General features: G+C 30.5%; 2 protein-coding genes across 2 annotated transcripts; one reads left to right on the top strand and one right to left on the bottom strand.

Annotated features, from left to right (window-relative positions):
* Window positions 1–235: 235 nt before the first annotated feature.
* Window positions 236–4,394, top strand: LOTGIDRAFT_230469 (hypothetical protein). Its single transcript, XM_009048250.1, has 7 exons — window positions 236–331; window positions 1,726–1,895; window positions 2,023–2,101; window positions 2,462–2,639; window positions 3,132–3,401; window positions 3,744–3,870; window positions 3,967–4,394. Exons 1-7 carry the CDS (start codon window positions 329–331, stop codon window positions 4,154–4,156), a joined length of 1,017 nt encoding a protein of 338 aa, XP_009046498.1. The 5' UTR covers window positions 236–328; the 3' UTR covers window positions 4,157–4,394.
* A 1,906-nt stretch (window positions 4,395–6,300) lies between these two features.
* LOTGIDRAFT_156984 (hypothetical protein) lies at window positions 6,301–19,370 on the bottom strand (the record flags this gene model as incomplete). The annotated part of the gene is made up of 20 exons (XM_009048249.1): window positions 6,301–6,397; window positions 6,689–6,860; window positions 7,950–8,070; window positions 11,390–11,491; window positions 11,813–11,874; window positions 12,041–12,192; window positions 12,455–12,573; window positions 12,872–12,974; window positions 13,256–13,377; window positions 13,788–13,927; window positions 14,389–14,539; window positions 14,793–15,005; window positions 15,248–15,341; window positions 15,640–15,722; window positions 16,088–16,214; window positions 16,428–16,531; window positions 18,092–18,220; window positions 18,519–18,616; window positions 18,995–19,073; window positions 19,254–19,370. The coding sequence occupies 20 exons, from the start codon at window positions 19,368–19,370 to the stop codon at window positions 6,301–6,303; spliced, it is 2,385 nt and encodes a 794-aa protein (XP_009046497.1).
* Window positions 19,371–19,861: the final 491 nt, after the last annotated feature.

The raw sequence follows: 19,861 nt of genomic DNA, 5'->3' as shown, positions 1-19,861 counted from the left end.
GTTTATGAGTTTTGTACAAAATTGTTATGCACTTTTCCGATTGAAAGTCGAAACGAAAATTGTTAACATATATTATGAAATTCAATTGGAATTTGTGTATCGGATAATTCATTTATCTTCTATTTGATGTTTTCAACAGTTTATAAAAGTTACTAATTTCATTACCATTGACTACAACCGATTTCGCATCGGTTTATATTTGTCACGATTTTTTAAGCTACAGTCGCGCGAGATATGAGAGTTCATTTTATGCTATGACTGGAGAGAGAAACTGAGAAAGTTTATCTGCAACTTCCGATAGCTCCCTTATACGGGCAATTGAGTGAAAATGGTAGTCTATATATTATAGGCACTGTCCTAATCTCACTAAATAGATTGTCTCTCAATTACCCTTGGCATTGGACTTCTCTCCTTCAATGAGATCAGAGAGATCAGTGACAGAATATTGATCTTTACTCACATTTCTGACATTCACTGATTCAATTTGTTTATGCAAGTACAGTGGTGTAACCTATTTTCGTGGATATAAGGATTCAACACCGAATTTCGTCAAAGTTAAAAAAACGAATGTTTCCTCAGATATTCTACAAAATAATTAAAATTGGTTTATTTCGATTTTCTTTATGAATCCTTCACTTTGACCCATATTTCATGAGCAACCAACTCGGCAACGGCGGCAGAATGCGTCACCTATTTTGGTGTACAATGTTTGATCTATAAATAAGTCTAGAAAAACACGTTGTATGGATGCCAGGTGGTATAATTAACTTCTCTTAGTATTTATCTTAAATATTAATTCATTATAACTAGTGACAATTCCTTCAAAGAACCACGATTTAAAAAAAAATAGCGACTGACAAAATAAGATACGTACCGTGATTTATTGCTAAAAGTCACTGAAACAACATAAAAATATGGTCCACTTTGTGTTCCATAGAAATTTTCTGCTGACATGGAATCCGCTAGTTGATCATGTGACTTCATTCGTTGGACTACATTCTAGCAGACGACACTTGGAATTCCGATTAGCGCTTGGGATTATAAGGAAATTCGGCCGATAAAAAATGGTGACGTTTGGTAATAAGTGAAATCCGCCATTTTGTATTTGTCAAAGTATACATTAACACATTTTACTTTGCTTGAAAATACTGGATTCATTCTACTAGATGATATTGTACAGAAAACCCATGTTTATTAAAACAAACTAATGCGGAGGTCGCGCAAGGTCGCTCATGTAAATTATTAATCATTTCCGGAAATCCACGAATAATAGGTTTCCACGAAATTAGGTTACTTGACTGTAATATTTCTCTCGGAATATCTTTACCAGTTTTGGTCAACAGAAATATCTTTCTCTCTTTAAATTATATTTCCATAAATAATCATTAACTCTTTCTATTGTTGATGACAAGGAAAAAGCGTCATTCAGATGGGACTGTGTGCTAGTGTAGGCCTACTACTAATTTATTAGGCCTAAAAGGCTAATGCTTTCAATTTGGTGCTGAACATCAACACATAAAACTGCATTATCATTTCATTGATTGGCATTTTCAGGAACCTGAAGTCTCAGTAGTTTTCGAAAATGATTGACTAAATGCAATTCTGTAACAATGTCAGAACCAATGTATGATTATACCCTATTGAATGATTTGGAAGATTTGTGCATGCAATCACTGAAAATTTTGACCGTAAATAAGTTTATTTAGGCAAGTTTTATGTTTGTAGGCAATGGCTGGGCCAGGAGTCGTGCCAACAGCTGTGTGTCGTTTTTATAGAACAAGTACCGGTTGTAGATTTGGTGATAGATGTTGGTTTCGTCATTCTGATGGTGGTGACAATTCCCCATTAACCACTGGCACCAATCCAGGATCTACTAGAATGTGTCGATTTTTTCTGTAAGTAATTTACTTTGTGAAATTTTCATTAAATGATATCAAAGTGGTACGTCATAATGCTACGAGGTAAATCTGTAGGTTCAGCTCATCTGTGGATTAGCTATTAACTGCTTGTTTACTTTTGTAGATCACCAACTGGATGTAGATATGGTAATTCTTGTCATTTTCGACATATTACCCCAGAATCTGATGAACGTGATATTCAGGTAAGGAATATCAAGTTATAGTTATCTAACGTCATTGTCTTCTATTTTTGAATATATCAGGCAGGTTCAAACCGGGCAATGAACCAATTAAAGATATATGACTTATTTTACTGAAGGACTTGACAGGGCATGCTTATCTTATGAATCAGATCTGGATGAGCAGAATTATCTATGTTCAACTGTAACATCCAATGTGTATAGTGATTGATTAGATTTGCTTATCAGCATTTCACTATAAAACAGAAGACAACCATGGAAATCCATGGAATATTAATCAAAACATGAAGATTATGTGAATCTATTGGAATATTTGGAATATATTTTGATTGGTAAATTGAGCCAATGTAAATCTATTATCAGGAGCTGTCTACTACTATGATGAGTGGTTTGATTATAGCTGGTAATATAGATGATAATGATTATGATGAATATGATAATGATGAGAATAATAATACTAGTAAAGATGATTCTCTAAGTTCACCATTATTAGACGATGGGAAAGAAGATGAAGAAGGGGAAGAGAGAACTGTTACTTGTGGTATGATAATTTATGACAGCCAATTTAAGTGACATTATCAACTGTATATTTCCTTTATCCAATGTGGTAGAGATCAATTGTTGCTATTTGTATCACTTGGCAGAATAAATGTCCTATCAAATCAAATATTAGGAAATACAATTTCAATTGTTATTTGAGAATTTGAAATGGAATGAAATAAATGGAGTTTTACATTCTACTGAGAATTTGAATATTGACCTCAAATTAGCATTATTGATCTTGAATGTGTGCATTTATAAAAACACAAAAATGAGCATTTGCCTTAAAAAACTGTACTTTCAGCGAAATCTTTTACATTTTTGGTTGAAACTTCATGGATTGAAGTGTTTTTTTGTAATATGTAAACTTACAAAAATTTATAGTTTTATCAACACAAAGATTCAATACTGAGTGCTATGATATTGAGTTTTAAGTGAAGTTTATGAAGATGTACCTGTATTTAATTTTTATCCAAACTTTGTATAATTGTAGGTGAATGTAAAGAAGTGATAACCAGTAAGAATGTAAGAAAAGCTTTAACCAGACATTACATGTCAATGTTTCTAGCCTTTGATAAACCTCATACTCAGTTTATTAGTCAAGATTGGAGGTTTTACAGAGAAGTTATGTGTGATACATGCTTTATACCATTTGATAACTCACTGTCAATGTTTCGTCATATTTGTGATAAATCTAAGTTAAAGAAGAGAGATGGTCCTGAACATAGATTAGACTTACAGTCAATCGTTCATGAATTTGTTAGTAAGTGAAGTTTCATTGATTTCTTTAAAGAGAATCTTAAAAGCTTTTCTGATCTATGTATGAGCATTGATATTTATTCAACATCGCTGTTGCAAATATCCTTTGCAGTGAACAACAGACATTTGGTAGAAAACAGCATGGTTCACATTAAGTGTTCCATCACACCTGAAAGCCAAGTCCTATCTTGAATGTTCAGTTTTGCCAGCTCAGTTTGAGTTAAGTTTCCATTTTGTGTTCGTGAAATAGTTTATTATATGACCTGTTTAATTAAGTTAAATCAAAAACAACACTTGATACATCAACTTCTTATTAAGTCAATAGATATTTTGTTTTTGTAAACAGCTAGGGATCTTGGTGAAGGTGATGATAAAGTCGTCACATTTAAGCAAATGATAATGGCCTTGCTGACAGAAGATGATGTTAATGATGATGAGGGAAACTTTAATCCTGAGGATGTTGAATTTTATGGGTAAGTTTTTCAATAGTTTGTTTCTCTTTAGAATTTGTTGCTGGTTTGTTAATATCTCTTGAAAGGGCATTGTAATATATTCATTGTTATTTGTAGACGACCATTACGACAAACAAGTACCCTTGAAAAAGCCAAAAATCTAGTGAAGCATCAAGCTCTGGATGATGAAAGAGCTGAGAATTTTGGATTTACTGAAGATGAAGTCATGGAGTTATTATGCCAAGGAATTAAACCATGGGATCCAGATGCATATGATGCTCTTAATGTCTTGTATGATTATCATTAAGATAAGCATGTGCTATCCACTTTACAACTGATACAACAAAGTGATTCATGACATTATTTCCTTTGTCTGATTTGATTGAGGAAAAACTTGCTGGCAAGAACCAGGAACGAATGAATTCAGCTGAATTTTTTCTGAATGTGCTAACAACTCAATGAAATGTATAATTTGTTAAGATATATTTTGAAGTTCTAGTCATCCTTATTTATGACATAATAAAATTTTCTAATTTCTAATCATATTTACTGTTTTTTTTTGTAATAATATACCCACATGAGTGGTTATTTGTGTCACTCATATCTGTCCTTCAGTTCTTCCATCAATTCACAATTGCTGGTAAACACACCCATTGATAGCCCTTGTCCCAACACATCAACTGCTATAAGGGCTAAAAAAAGGATAGAACTCTTTGCATATGTTTTTCAGACTTTACAATTTGTACTGAAATAAGTCACGAAAGACTGCTTGGCATTTTTCAGTAAAAACTTTTTTCTCTCAAACTCTACTAATTGCTAGCATGTGATTTCTGCACTCATCAATGCTCTGAGACAACTTCTGCTTTCAACTAGGGTGGTAATAAAGCTAATTTTGACCTATGGGTAATACGCAAATTGGGGTGTACAAGTAAAACTGATCTTCTTGAACACAACAGTTTAATACAAAACATACATTACAACAAAGAAGTACATTAACATTTTAAAATCATTAATAATTTATCAGAGTTATTTCACAATTTAAAACTCACTATTATAAATATTTCTTTTTATAGAATGTTAACTAATATAATGATTATGAAATGCATGTAATATTCCTTTTGATTAGAGCAAAGATATTGACTATAGACAATGTATACTAGTTATATGAATCAGATCTAAAATCTCTAGACAAATAATGTGATATTCTATAATACAAGAACAGTAATATTGTCGTAATTTGTTACATTTATTAATTGATAGTAGTAGTTATTGGACAAATTTCCTTTAACAACAATAAACCATTTTAGTTTGACTTGACCAAAATTGTTATGAGCACTAGTACATTACAATACATACTCAAATAATCAACACAATTTTGCTATATTAGCTCCAGTAAATATTTTTTTACAATACTTGCTAAATCTATAATGCTGATACAAATTGCGTATAAATTGAAATGGATACAGATTAACTATGATTAAAACTTATCTATGTGAGCACTTTTAAACAATTCACAACATAATGTATACTGGTATACTATCCTTTATAATCTCAAATTACAAATCTCTTAATAACTAACAATTATATATATATATAACACCAGTTTGCTTAGGGTACAAATATTTATTTAACTTTTTACTAGGAGTTTTTCAGACTGTGTACATACTTTCTGACTTCTACTAAGTGGTGAATCCTGTGCAGTTTCCGTCTTTGACAATTCTAGTAAAACCTGTCATTTTTACACTTGTGACATTGTTATTGCAACATATAACATTATATTATAATACTATATCGAATAAATAACATTGGGTACAATGGTACACATGAGTTAGTGTGAGTTAGCACCTCACCTTGTGAATTATTAGCTAAAGAAATGTATACATACAAACAAAAAATGTTCCAGAGACTTGTTGCCCAAAAAACTTCTTAACAAGACGGCAAAAACTGTGATGGGTTTTAATAACTGAGCAATTGCAGAACTTAAATTATTGCAAAGTTTTTGGCAACGAACATAAATCTCAATTCTCAATAAACTGTTTATTAATTGAGCTACTGTGTATCAGTCTATCTTTGAGCTGTCTGTATTATTATGATGAATGCAAATTAATTAGTAAGTTGACTAAATTCTTGATTGATATAAACTGTAGTTCAAAGACTATGGCAAGCTTGGTACATGCGAAGCTCAAAAAAAGGGAACATGATATGGTAAACTACCTTCAGACACCACTACAATTATCTTAACACATTCACAATAACAAGTCATATCCAATGATGATATCACGTCAGGTCACAAGGGACATATTACAGACTATGGTTTTCAAGGGGAATAGTTAATAGTTTCTATGCATATGCCATAATTCCAGGATTTCTAACTAGTTCCTAATCCTGAGAAACACACACTAGTCTACCATAGATATTAATAAATTAAAAATTAACTGATATATAATAATATTAATTTTCCTCTCCACCATGATCTAAGATATGTTCATATGAAAATGGCTGAAACATATAACCTTCACCCTTATAAAACTTGCTCTGAAATTCAACCCTGAAACAGAAAATGATTGATTTAGATAATATAATGTGATTTACGATTAGAAATATACTTTACTCAAATTTGTCCTTATTTCCAAATTGAATAATGAAAAAACTGTAGAACTTGGCTAAGATTTCCATTGAGCATGAATTTGTAACACTGTAAATATATGAATAAATCTAATAATTAAGCTATAGTTTCCTTTGTGTAATGATAACTAAAGGCAGTAGAATTTCTGCATATTATGGTTTTACTAAATCAAGTAATCTATATGATACACAATAGTAATTACAGTTATCTTACCAGTGGAGACGTAAAGCATGTAGGAAAGCTGATAGTCCTTCCATTACTACTAATATGATAACAGTAGCTCCAGCCCAGAAGAAAAATACAATCACTAACATAAATGGTGCAATAAATCCATCAAACATAAAACCTAATCTCATTACCATAGTCCATAATACTTCAGATAGTTCTAAAAAAACAATTATAGTCAAATTAATAACTTAGTTTACATACTCCAAAATATAATTCAGATAGTTCTAAAAAACAATTATAGTCAAATTAATAACTTAGTTTACATACTCCAAAATATACTTCAGATAGTTCTAAAAAAAAACAATTATAGTCAAATTAATAACTTAGTTTACATACTCCAAAATACACTTCAGGTAGTTCTAAAAAAACAATTATAGTCAAATTAATAACTTAGTTTACATACTCCAAAATATACTTCAGATAGTTCTAAAAAAAACAATTATAGTCAAATTAATAACTTAGTTTACATACTCCAAAATATACTTCAGATAGTTCTAAAAAAACAATTATAGTCAAATTAATAACTTAGTTTACATACTCCAAAATATACTTCAGATAGTTCTAAAAAACAATTATAGTCAAATTAATAACTTAGTTTACATACTCCAAAATATACTTCAGATAGTTCTAAAAAACAATTATAGTCAAATTAATAACTTAGTTTACATACTCCAAAATATACTTCAGATAGTTCTAAAAAACAATTATAGTCAAATTAATAACTTAGTTTACATACTCCAAAATATACTTCAGATAGTTCTAAAAAAAACAATTATAGTCAAATTAATAACTTAGTTTACATACTCCAAAATATACTTCAGATAGTTCTAAAAAACAATTATAGTCAAATTAATAACTTAGTTTACATACTCCAAAATATACTTCAGATAGTTCTAAAAAAAAACAATTATAGTCAAATTAATAACTTAGTTTACATACTCCAAAATATACTTCAGATAGTTCTAAAAAAAAAATTATAGTCAAATTAATAACTTAGTTTACATACTCCAAAATATACTTCAGATAGTTCTAAAAAACAATTATAGTCAAATTAATAACTTAGTTTACATACTCCAAAATATACTTCAGATAGTTCTAAAAAACAATTATAGTCAAATTAATAACTTAGTTTACATACTCCAAAATATACTTCAGATAGTTCTAAAAAACACAATTATAGTCAAATTAATAACTTAGTATTTTGGAATGCATGCATTATGAAAAAATAAAAGTAAGGAAGACTTACGTGCATGAGCTAAACTGAGAGCCCATAGACGTAGATAAGAAGCTGTATGTGAGATACAGCCTAGACAGTATTCTATAGTATGAATACCTTGGTTTATCATAACATCAGCAAAATCAAATGGCTGAAATACACAATATCACAAAACATTAATATGTCATTATCCGAAATTATTTATTAAATTTTACATAATACTTTTCTGCTAGTTATTGGGCTTAATAAGATAGGTAACACAGTAATTAAGGAGAGACATTTTTGTATATACAAGCTGTCAAGCGACCATTATCCTAGTTAATGCCACACAGGCCAATTTTATGTCTTTCTGGTTTTTATTTTAAACTAATGGCAGAAATTTCATGAATAAGAATAAGATCAGTACTTTGGATAACCATTTGCAGCCGACAACAAAAAAAATCATTTTTTGACTTCATGAAAACCACATACCTTCTCCTCTTCTTCAGCAACCGCATGTGGTGTTCCTCCCACATCATTGTGGATCACTTCTTGATCAGGATCAGAATGGTTGAGTAAATCTCCACTGTTTACTGACAATTGTTGATGTTTAAACTATAGACAAATATTTCAGATTTTAAAACATTGAATAAATTCAGTTGTGTTGTACAATAAAAGTTGTTTATTATATTGAAAAGTTCGCATTTTAGTAAACTGATATGTCAAGCAGCACTCCCTTTCAGAGAGTCCACACAGTTCATAATGTTTATAAAGTATTTCAACTAGAGTGAAGTAACCAGTTTTGGAAGTAACAATATAAATTAAATCCTCAAAGGGTTTTAATAATAAATATGCTCAAAATACACTATATTGAAATTCAAAGGAAACAAAGGTACCGAGAATCCCAGGAAAGAAACCGTGTTCACCAACATATTAACCACCAAAACCCTATAAACTAAAGTGCACATTTATTAATTAATCATTACAACACAGGATTCCCAACAAGACCATCTTCACAAAGTAGCTATTACAAACTTTTTACGTATACCTTGACTGTAATAGTTACAGTTTCTTGTATCATGGAAGTTTTAAGATAGCTTGCCAGGCAAGGTAATATACGCCCACTGGCAGCTTTGATTTTGAATAAAAATATTTAGCAGTAAAGTAACACCAGTATGAAATATTCAACCTTCAGTCATACACATCTTTTGAACTCTTTAGGGCGATACTGAATAATATTGAGTAGGAGTTATTGCCCTTGTTCTTGAAAACGTGTTCAATCTTTAGCTCGTGAAATCTCTAGAAGACAAATTTTCAATCTCCAGCGCGGTACAGAATAATAAAACCAACTTTTGTCAAAATCCGGCAAGAATCATGCCTTCTAGAGTTTTTACGAGCTACAAATTGAACGAGTTTTCAAGAACAAGGGCAATAACTCATACTGAATATTTTTCGATTTTTTCGATTACAAACAACCATACCAAGTTTCGTCGAAATCAGTCAAGAATTGTGCCTTGTAAAGTGTTTACGAGCAATTGTGGACCGACAGACCGACGTACAGGGGTGACGGCAATATACGCCCCCCCATTTCATGTGGGCGTATAAAAATGAAGCGATTTGATTGGATTATAAACGAGCAATACAGTCACGGTCCTCAACAGAAAATCTGTGAACACAAAATCACAATGTTAACAGCCTATGTGTTGAGGACTCTGATTGGCTGTATTTGCTGGCGTACAATCCAATCAAATTGCTGCTTTCTTTGATACAAGAATAGTATCGTAATAGCTTGACATTGTGTATATGCAACAAGACGTGACAAAATAATCATATTAAAAGACAATAGTCATCCAAGAAGCTAGAAAGAGGTTTTTCATATTCCGTAACCCTAAACCATTCCATAGCATGACACAATACTCATTAAATTCTACCTGATTTCGCGACTGACCAGACAAATAAGCAACTTCTGTATCACCATTCAGGTCTGATAACAGAGCTCCTCTCATTCTCTGTAATATCGGGATTTTCATTCAATAATAGGGACTTTTATTTCATGGTGCAGTATATTGTTGAATGAGACATCAATCAGCAATATTCTTAATTTTCTAATTAAGATTATTTTTTGTAAATTTCCATCCAAATTTACAATCACCATTTTCACTCTTATCTTATGTTTGTTGACCTCCTTGGTAAGGCTTGATTAATAACATTATTTACCTATAATACCTAAGCATCAGACCCTGTACAGTAATGGAAAACAATATTATGATTGACTTGAAAACCAAAGTGTGCTGATATTAGGTGCTCTCTTTAAAATGATCAAATAAAGTTACCAAAACAACAAATTACCAAGATTACGGAGCCCCTAAGACACAATTTTCCATACTTTAATAAAATATTTCGTTTAGCGAAATAATAAATTCATTTAAACGAAATGACTAATTTGTTAAAACGAAATAATATCATATATTTTCGTTTAAACGAATTATTTCGTTTAATTGAATAACTTATTTCATTTAAACGGAATACTTATTTTGTTGTAACGAAATATTTTTAAAAAGTACGGAAAATTGCACCTAAGGGGCTCCGTACAAGACAAACAAATAAACAATTGTTAATAGAATGAACCAATGTAAACATAAACAAACCAACATGAAGAAAATGAAAAAAAAGATCTACCTTGATTCTAAATGACTAGTAAAATAAAATATATGAACATTCCATTAATTTAGAGAAAAACTAAATCACGTCATAAAAGAATGTTTATAAATGGATATATGTATAATATAAAATAAAATGTGCTTAATGAAGGATAAAAATTATGGAAAAATATTGAGTTTGTATCAAATATTTCTTTGCTCGAAAGTTTCTTTTTTATGATGATCAAAATCCTCTAATCATTCTAATTATTTTAAAAACCTGATTGGTTTATGCTGTAAGATCCACCAACCAATATTGGAGCTTGTTTTGACGAATCATATTTTTAGAATAGTTACTAGAAACTTTCTAAAAATTTTGTGAATTTTGCGTAATTTGAAATTCTATTTCAAAATATTAAATTCATACATAATGGAAAATATTTCATGAACCAAATATCATACCAATATTGTTCCCTTTAGATTTCAGTAAGTATGGGAAAACTTAAATTCAAATATACAAGGCTGTTATCTAGATAAATGTTAACTGATGTAAACAGAAGATAACTGATAACAAATAGATGTCAAAAAAATAATGATTTTACTAAACTATTTCCAAATTAATGGCACTTGTGACTTTACTAAGTCAATTTCTATCAAATTTATGTAAATGTGTAAAAGAAAATGATTTTTGTTTATTTTTACATGCAGCAACTGTATCTGATAAGGTCAATAACACAACTAATATAACAGCCCTGTGTCAATATCTAATTAACTTAAAAGTGACAACAATAATAGTGACATGCCACATTAAGAGAATTAGTAAAATGATCTTACTAGAAAAGGTATAGCTACCTGTCCATAACGAGCCTGATATCGTAATAAAAATGGTTTCACTAATAACATCCAAGGAACACAGAGTACTGCAATTACTACCAGGAATCCTTGGAAACCAGGCTATAAAATAAAGAGTTTATCTTTTCAATTCATAAACACAAAAATGGAATTGTTAATTGGTGGCTGTCGTAACATAACAAACACTATCACTTAATCTGAAATATTATACAGATTCTAGAAAATGTTCAAAGATTCACTCTAGAGAACTCAAAACACATAAGTCAATTGAAGTCGAACAGAACATTAGTTCATTAGAGATATGTCAAGGCATTCGTATTGCTAAACCTTTTAGTTTTACATTTTTTTATCATTTGACACCTAAATAGCATGTATCTTGAATCTGTCTCACAATCATGAATTAAGTATGTAAATAATCAATACCTGTCCACTGTAGATAAGTTTAGAATGTTTAGGATAGTTGAATAAAAACATATTGATAGCTCCTGTAATTAAAAAGACAAACATTTGAAAATAAATCTCAATATTCCTTGCATCAAATCTCATACTGAATAGACCAGCTTGCCAGATCATGGATGGCAAGTGTAGTAACAAAAAAAAAAATGAAACAAAGCCTCTAGACATGCATTTAAATCAAGTAATATTACATACCTATAAGTAAACTAGGAGCATTACCAGCCATATCAGATGTATAATGGGTCCATTTATGGAATATCAAAATACACAAATATCCAAACATACAGAATAGAAATATAACTTGTGGTATAAATTCACAGATTATATTCATTGGTCTCTGGAAATATCTAGGAGAAATAAATAGAACATATCATTAATCATTCTATCTTATTCTTACAGAAAAAAAGGCTTAGTTGATGTTTGAATTATTCAAAACTGATAAATGCCTATTGTGTCTGACACAACATCTAAAATGGATAACTATGGTCTTATAGCCTTTTTTTGCACAAAAAGCCAATCCATTTCTTCCCTTACTTTTCTCAACAAACACATGATGCCAAATAAGAAATTACACCCTTATTTCTCTAGCTTCTTTTCTATGATATTTACCTGTGATTGAGAAAACTTAACGCTACACCAAACATCATCTGACTTACACCTAGTATAATAGATGTTTTCATCTTTAACGAGTTAGTAAACGCTATTTTATTTAATGCTACAGACCAGATCTGAAATAAATATAAACAAGACTAATAATCCACTTTCATGCATAACAGACAGTATCTTTAATGCAGCCAATTTTTGATGAAATATCTTTAACAATATCAGAATTGTGCATAGTTATATTTTTGTGGAATTTAAGTTAGTTACATTTTTGTACTATAATGACTGTCAAGCAGGACCAAGACAAATCTCAAGATCATTGGGCACTCAATAAAAGGAATTTTTTTTTACCATATTATAGAACATATAACTGATTGAAAGGAAGTGCAATTACAAAAGATGGAAAAAAGAAACAGGACTTACCGGATCCAAACCAATAGCATATGGTGTACCAGTATATGAACCATTAGGATTTAATTGTAAATGTTGATTATTGTCTAATGAAGCTGGTGTATAATCTTTATCACTACAAACAATAAATACTATTATAGAATCATTGATTTATAGTAAGTAGTAAGTAAAATCATGCATCTTTCTCAAACAATAGTTAGTGAATTAATAAATGAAAGTATAACCAGACTGTAAACTAACATTGAATACACAAAACAGAATAAATTTTTCAAGATAGCAATCTGAAGTGCTGCAGCTTATTTTGTGCTTAGAGATCCAGCTTATATAGCTAATAGCTAATCAAAGTAAAAATGACACAAACTCTAATAGAGACAGACTTACTTCGAATCAGCATACCATTGGCAACCAAATAAATTTAGTGACTTGGAGAATACATCATTATAAATAAAACCAGTATACATAGAGAAGGCTCCCATTAATAATATTATATATCTTCCTCCAAAAAATGTAGACCAGATCTAAAGGAGAAAAACTGACATATCTAGATCCAAATTGCAAGCCAAATCAATGAGTAAGACATGAGTGCAATAGTCATCCCGGATCATTCATGATGAAATAAAGTTAGCTATTATAAACATATTTGAACTGGTTTCTCAAGTATTGGTTATTACTGTGTACATAAATTTTAACTCTGGAGGTCCACAATCTTGTTTTTCTATAGTGTGTTTTGAACATGTATATGAACATGTAAAAGAGATCTGGACAATTTTTATCAATTCTATTTGCAAACAAACTAAAAATCAATAAAATCTAGTTTACAAGTACAAAAAGATTTCTTCGTCTAAAGAAAATTATTTCTAGGTTTACAGTTTACTGACAATAATTAATATTTTTCATCAATATCTAGTTAAATCTAATAAATCTTTACCTCATTGTCAATTTTCTTAGCTTGAAGCTGTTTTTCTCTAATCACCATCCACAGAGCAAATAAAAACATGATCAAACCATGTCCCATATCACCAAACATCACAGCAAATAAAAATGGGAAGGAGATTATAGTAAAGGGAGCTGAAATTACACAGAAAGTATAATAATCAATTAATTTTATAGTTATCTAGTTTTCAAAAGTAACCTAATCAAATTCTACTTGGAAATGAAAAGATGGGCCAGTATCAACAAATAATAAAAAGCATTGCTGAGAACATATCGCCGTCATAAGCCAGATCCTGTCAGACAGGAATTTCACATGGTGTGAAATTAGAGAAATAGAAAATGAACTGCGTTTACGTCTTGCTTTCCTGCATCTAACTGTGTGAATGAAGATGGCCATTCAGTGTGCAATGAAGGAAATAATGCCACGATAGTGGAGTTATCCTATTCTTTTTCGATTTCCAACTATCAAAGTATCTTTACCATGCACAGTCTGTAGCATTCACAAAGTATCAGTCGCATTTTCCATATCAGGCCCTTGCATCACTGACAGGAGAAAACAGAGTTGAAATTTAAGAAATAGAGAAAAAGGAATATACCTGGATTGATTTCTCTATAGCTAGCTACACCATAAGCATCAACTAGATTTTGGAAACCCTGTGTTAATTTATTATTTCTATTATATGTTGGTGGTTCTTGCTTAGTTGACATTCTGTTTAATATAGATGGTACACTACTACCACTTCTCTCCTATAATCATATCATCATACACAAGTTTATAATATCATATCACAATCTTATTACAGTCATTTCATTCTGTTTTTTTTCTTTTACTTACTTCACAATCAAACGAAATTTTTCGAAACTTCATGTTTAGTTGAACTTTTAGCCATTTAATGCCTTAAAATAAATTCAACCCTTATGTGTAAATACACACATTTTTCAGCTATAAAACTGAACATGACTCCTTTAATTGTATCTTATACTAAATTCGAAAACTTACAGTTCCTCTTTGAAGAGCCTGTTGTATTCTGTCTAAATCAGCAAAGGGACACCAGCATTCAGCAATCAAACATTTCTGTGTGACGTCTAGATTAAACATATTTAATGTATGATATATAGCCTTTATTTTACGGACTTTAATAAACCAGACTTTAATATTTTTAGCTGCTGCTACTAATACACGATGTCTGTGGTCACCAGTTTGACCCAATACCTAGAAATGAAATCAAATCAGTTAGTATTCTATTATACTATTAAAACAATGTTTTAGGTAATATACTTTCAACAGATAACAGCCAAAAAGAACAAACCTTACCTGAAACTTTATTATTTTGTCTTTTTATCTCATGTAGATAATTTACTTGATGTTTTGTTGAATAAATATGATTAAGCTGTAGTTTTTGTAATTGTAAATGAATTATGTATAAAGTATGACAAGTTTTCTGACAAACTTACAGTATTGAGATCTTCTATTCTAGTCATTACACCAATAGACATTTCACGTCTTTCTGACTGAGTTTCTGGACATGGATATAAAGTTGCTCTAAATCTATAAATAGAATTCAAAAAAGATATGAGCAACAACATCAAATCGAAATAAATCTATCCAAAAAAAATGAATGGATGAATCACTCTTATGCTAAGAAATAGGCTCTGAGCCACAAGGAAAAGCTACACAGAAGTTTTGAGTTATGACATTGTCATATATAGAATAGCTCTAAATGAAAGGTACTCCTAAGATCAATTATAGAGCAACTCTAATCAAGACAATCATCAACAACATTATATAGTAAAACATAACGCTCATAAATCATACAAGAGAATCCATACTGAGACAATATTCTTACCCTTCACAAATTTTTTTAACACGAGATTTAAGTTGATCTCCTTGAAAGAAAATAATGAACACAGACTTTAATACTTGATCACCCTGAAATATAATTATCAAATCTTCTTATTTTCATCAATAACTATTCTGAAATAATATTTATATCAACAAGCTTCTTATCAACTTCTAATCCTTTATGACTATTAGCTTAAAACACCAAACCAGTTGCATATGCTTGTTTTCTTTTATAAATTATCAAGAAAGAAAGAATGTCACATCTACTCCAATCAAAATGTTATTTTTCTTTTTTTCTACTAGCAATCTGCATGTAAATTCTGTGTTTGATCACAGCAACATAATCTGTCCATCTAATTTCCATCTCAGTCTTATTTCCTTGGAATTAATTTATTTTAGATATGTTGATCAGAGTATTTACAAGGGGAATCATGAGGTAGACCAGAACTTACAGTGACTGGATCTTCCATAGCTTTATCAATTTCAGCTTGACGTAAAAATACATTTCCTCTACAGGCTCTCCATAACATTCTTTCAAATGCTGGGATCTTTTCTCTTCCAATTACACCAGCAACAAAACTGAAATCAAATTGAATTTTGTTTTCTAAATCTCTGTACTAAAAGGCTTTAAAGCTAAGGACTATATTCACTATAGAACTTGACAAATATTTGTGAAATGCTGGAAGTTAAGAGTCTTGCCTACAAAGACACAATGAAATCTACTATTCATTACCATGACAGATTCAGTTTTACTGAAACCACTGAGGATTGCCAAATGTTAAAAATAATTACCCCAATCTCAGGGGCTGGCCACTTCTTTGTGATTCTTCTCCCAATAATCCCATTGTTTCTTCACCCAAATAAGGGTCATGCATTGCCTGGTGTTGAAATTCAGCCTAGTATAATAACATACACAAAAACATAATAAATAACCCAACCCTGTTAATCTACTAAATAAAACAACAATTAGCATGCAATCAACAACAATAGGTAAACAAAATATAGGATGTCTGTTATAGTGGAACTACATCTACTGTGACAATAATTTGAGCCTTATCATCCAGTCCCTCTTTGTCTATGTACGACCGAGGCTACAGTGGCTATTGAATCTGATTGGATGTAAATCCATATCCATGTCTTTGAAATTTAATTCTTTGCTCGAAAAATCGATAAATATAACATCCACGAATAAAAATATCAAATATAAACTGACAAAACTTGTTGAAGTTGTCATCATCGTAGACTTGAATAGTCTGGGTGTCAGAGACTACAATAATTTTACAAGAAAGATTCACTCATATACAAACTATACTATTCACCTCAAGGCCAATACACATATCGAAGTCGAAAAAAATTGTGCATTGGTCCATGACAGCCTTACAACAGTATCAGGACTGTCACTTCTGGATGACATATTGTTTACGGCAGCTTTACATAAAGCCAATGGAGAAACCTCAATGTCTTAAGCTAAGATCTCAATTACAGGTATATTTTCCTGGCTACGTTGCCTAACTAGTGAATATGCACTAAAGTGGCAGTAAAATAGCTCAGTCCATAGCAAGTTGGATTCTTCCATGCTGGGCAATTTCTTTCTGTGGGTTTGAATCCTTGTCAAGGTGAGAACAATTCTTATGTCATGACCTGCTCTTTCAAAGTCAGTCCAGTGTTGACTTTCAGGCCCAATTACCAAATGATGCTGTTTTAGATCTAGATGTGAATAAGAGTACATTGAATAAGTCGAATGAGCCAACTTTTAAAGCTTAAAATAGATTTTGATCGAATTCAAAATGTAACCAATGCTGTCTACAAATCATCATTTTCAATTCTAAAGAAGCACGATATAAAGGGCAATATCTATCTGGTACAAAAGAAAAATGAGCCAAATCCTTTCTATCCAGTTTTTAGATTTGTTATCTCACATAATAAATGGTAATAAAATGATGATATACCAGGCCCTATGATATACTAGTAGTGAATTCAACATGATAATATAAGCTTAGTGAATACAACAAATTAATTTAGTGAATACAACATGCTGAGGAAGATACTTATACTATGCTAATATATTCAATGTTATCATAAATAATGCATTTCATAATAAAATCATATAAAAAAAACAAGGTCACAAAAGGTCATAAGAGAGGATCAATTTTCAAAAAGGAAAAAGCTTAAATTTCTAGTATAAGATAAATATCAACATACTCTAACTTAAACCATACTATTATATTTCATATCACACAGAAAAATGAAATAAAATAAATTCAAAAGAAAATAAATGTGATAAACTAATTATCATTCCAGAGTGCAAACCAAACATAACTCCCAACCCTCTACATCCCCTTATTCTTCAATAATCCCATTTTTAATATATTATACTTATACATGTATATCAATATCTTTAAAAGACGATTGCCATAAATCATCAATATAATATATTATGTAAAATCTAAACATACCTCATCAAAAAATGTTTGAGTTTTTCTTAAAATATGCTTTAATTCAGTTAATTCTAAATAATTTTTCTTCAATGCTTCGGAATTGGAATTGACTTCTTTCATTTCATTTTCCAGTTTTTCAAATGTAGCCTGATAAGCAATAGAGAAAAATCAGTAACAAATTACAGCAATTATTTCATATTGGGACTTTAAGAAAGATTTAATCATTTCTTTGTAAACATACATAAGATATTTTTGTCATACTTCCTGAAAAATTTTGCTTTCATTATAAAAAAAACTATCATTTATCAAGACTATTAGCCAATAACTGAATGAGGCAAGGGCATTTTTCTAAAAGAATTTAGCTAGAACCATAGTTTATCATTTTACATGTCTTTCACTTCTATTAAAGCATTGTGAAATTGATTGGTACAAAAGGATAATATACCTCTAAATCTATCATTTCTCTAGGTGCTGGTGCATCAGGATTATCACCAGTATCTAACATTGGTATACCATCTTTCTTTATCTCCTTTTCTAGAAATCCTGTAAAAATATGGTCACAAGTTAACATAGGTGAACAAGCAAGATAAAATCGATATAAATCTCCTATTACACAAAAAAGACAGAAGTGCATAACCACAGGCCCTTGAAGTCTTTTGTGTGGGACTACAGTGTAACAGCATTTTGCTCATGGATGTTTTCTACTTTCCAAAACAAGACAAAAGTGTTTTTTGTTGAGTACTAATTGATTGATTTGTAAAACAAAGTACACCTGTGTCATAATAAGCAGTCCTTTGTTCAAAAACACCAAGAAGTAAAGCATAATTCTTTCAACAGAAAAACAGCTATGTTTACATTTGTTTCAGTAGTTTTGTGTTTTCTCTGTGAAAATAATATTGTAAGTGAAATTAAACTACATACTTAGTTTCCTTTCCATTTCTTCACATCTTCTGATCTCATTGACAAATTTTCTTTGGAAAGCATTGAAATCAGGATTTAACTGAAAAATACAATACCAGTTCCAATTTGAAAACATCTTTAGTAAGACATTTCTTTGTAATTTGCGCACATCTTTCTGCAACATCTTAAGTCTGTAAGTGATATTCATAGCTGAGGCTGCTGGTGTGATAACCATTCCATAAGCATTTAACTAATGGGAAACTAATTTGGGAATACTTACATCTCTGAACTGGACTAATCCAAGTTCTCCTAGTTCTGATACACATGTATAGGCTGCTTCTGATTGTAGAAACAATTGACATAGTGTCATTTCTTCACTTCTTAAAAGCGACCCCATCTTGATGGGTTTTATTTCTTTTTTTCTAACTTCTTATCTGTAAAAAATAGAATATTAATCATAATGCACAAAGTTATAATTTCTGTTAAAATGAGAATATTATTAAGCCCTTCAGAGTCAAAGCATAAGTCTGGAAAGGTACCCTACAATAAAGTTTAGTCTTCTAAATAAAAAAAAAACTTTTACCTTAAAAACATAACACTAAAGTAAGGAATATAAACACTAGTAGTTAGTACAGAAAATTTGATTAAATTTTTGACTTACTTCTCAAGTATCAATAAAATTAAGAAAGAGATCAAAAGGCATAACACCCTGAAGCCACACCTCCTTAATTTCATGACCTGATATCACCTGTCACTATTGTCATAAATATTTTAACTCTTTTGTTTTACATTGGATAAATACTGATCAATCATTTATTGGCATTTATTACCTCATGGCCATACACTCAAAGTTTATCAACACAAATATAATGGAACATTTCCATACTA

The sequence above is a fragment of the Lottia gigantea genome (genome assembly GCF_000327385.1).
Source record: "Lottia gigantea unplaced genomic scaffold LOTGIsca_12, whole genome shotgun sequence".
In the NCBI taxonomy this organism is placed as follows: Eukaryota; Metazoa; Mollusca; class Gastropoda; family Lottiidae; genus Lottia; species Lottia gigantea.
Note: the sequence above shows the minus strand (reverse complement) of the source record. Positions and strands in the feature narration are given on the sequence as shown.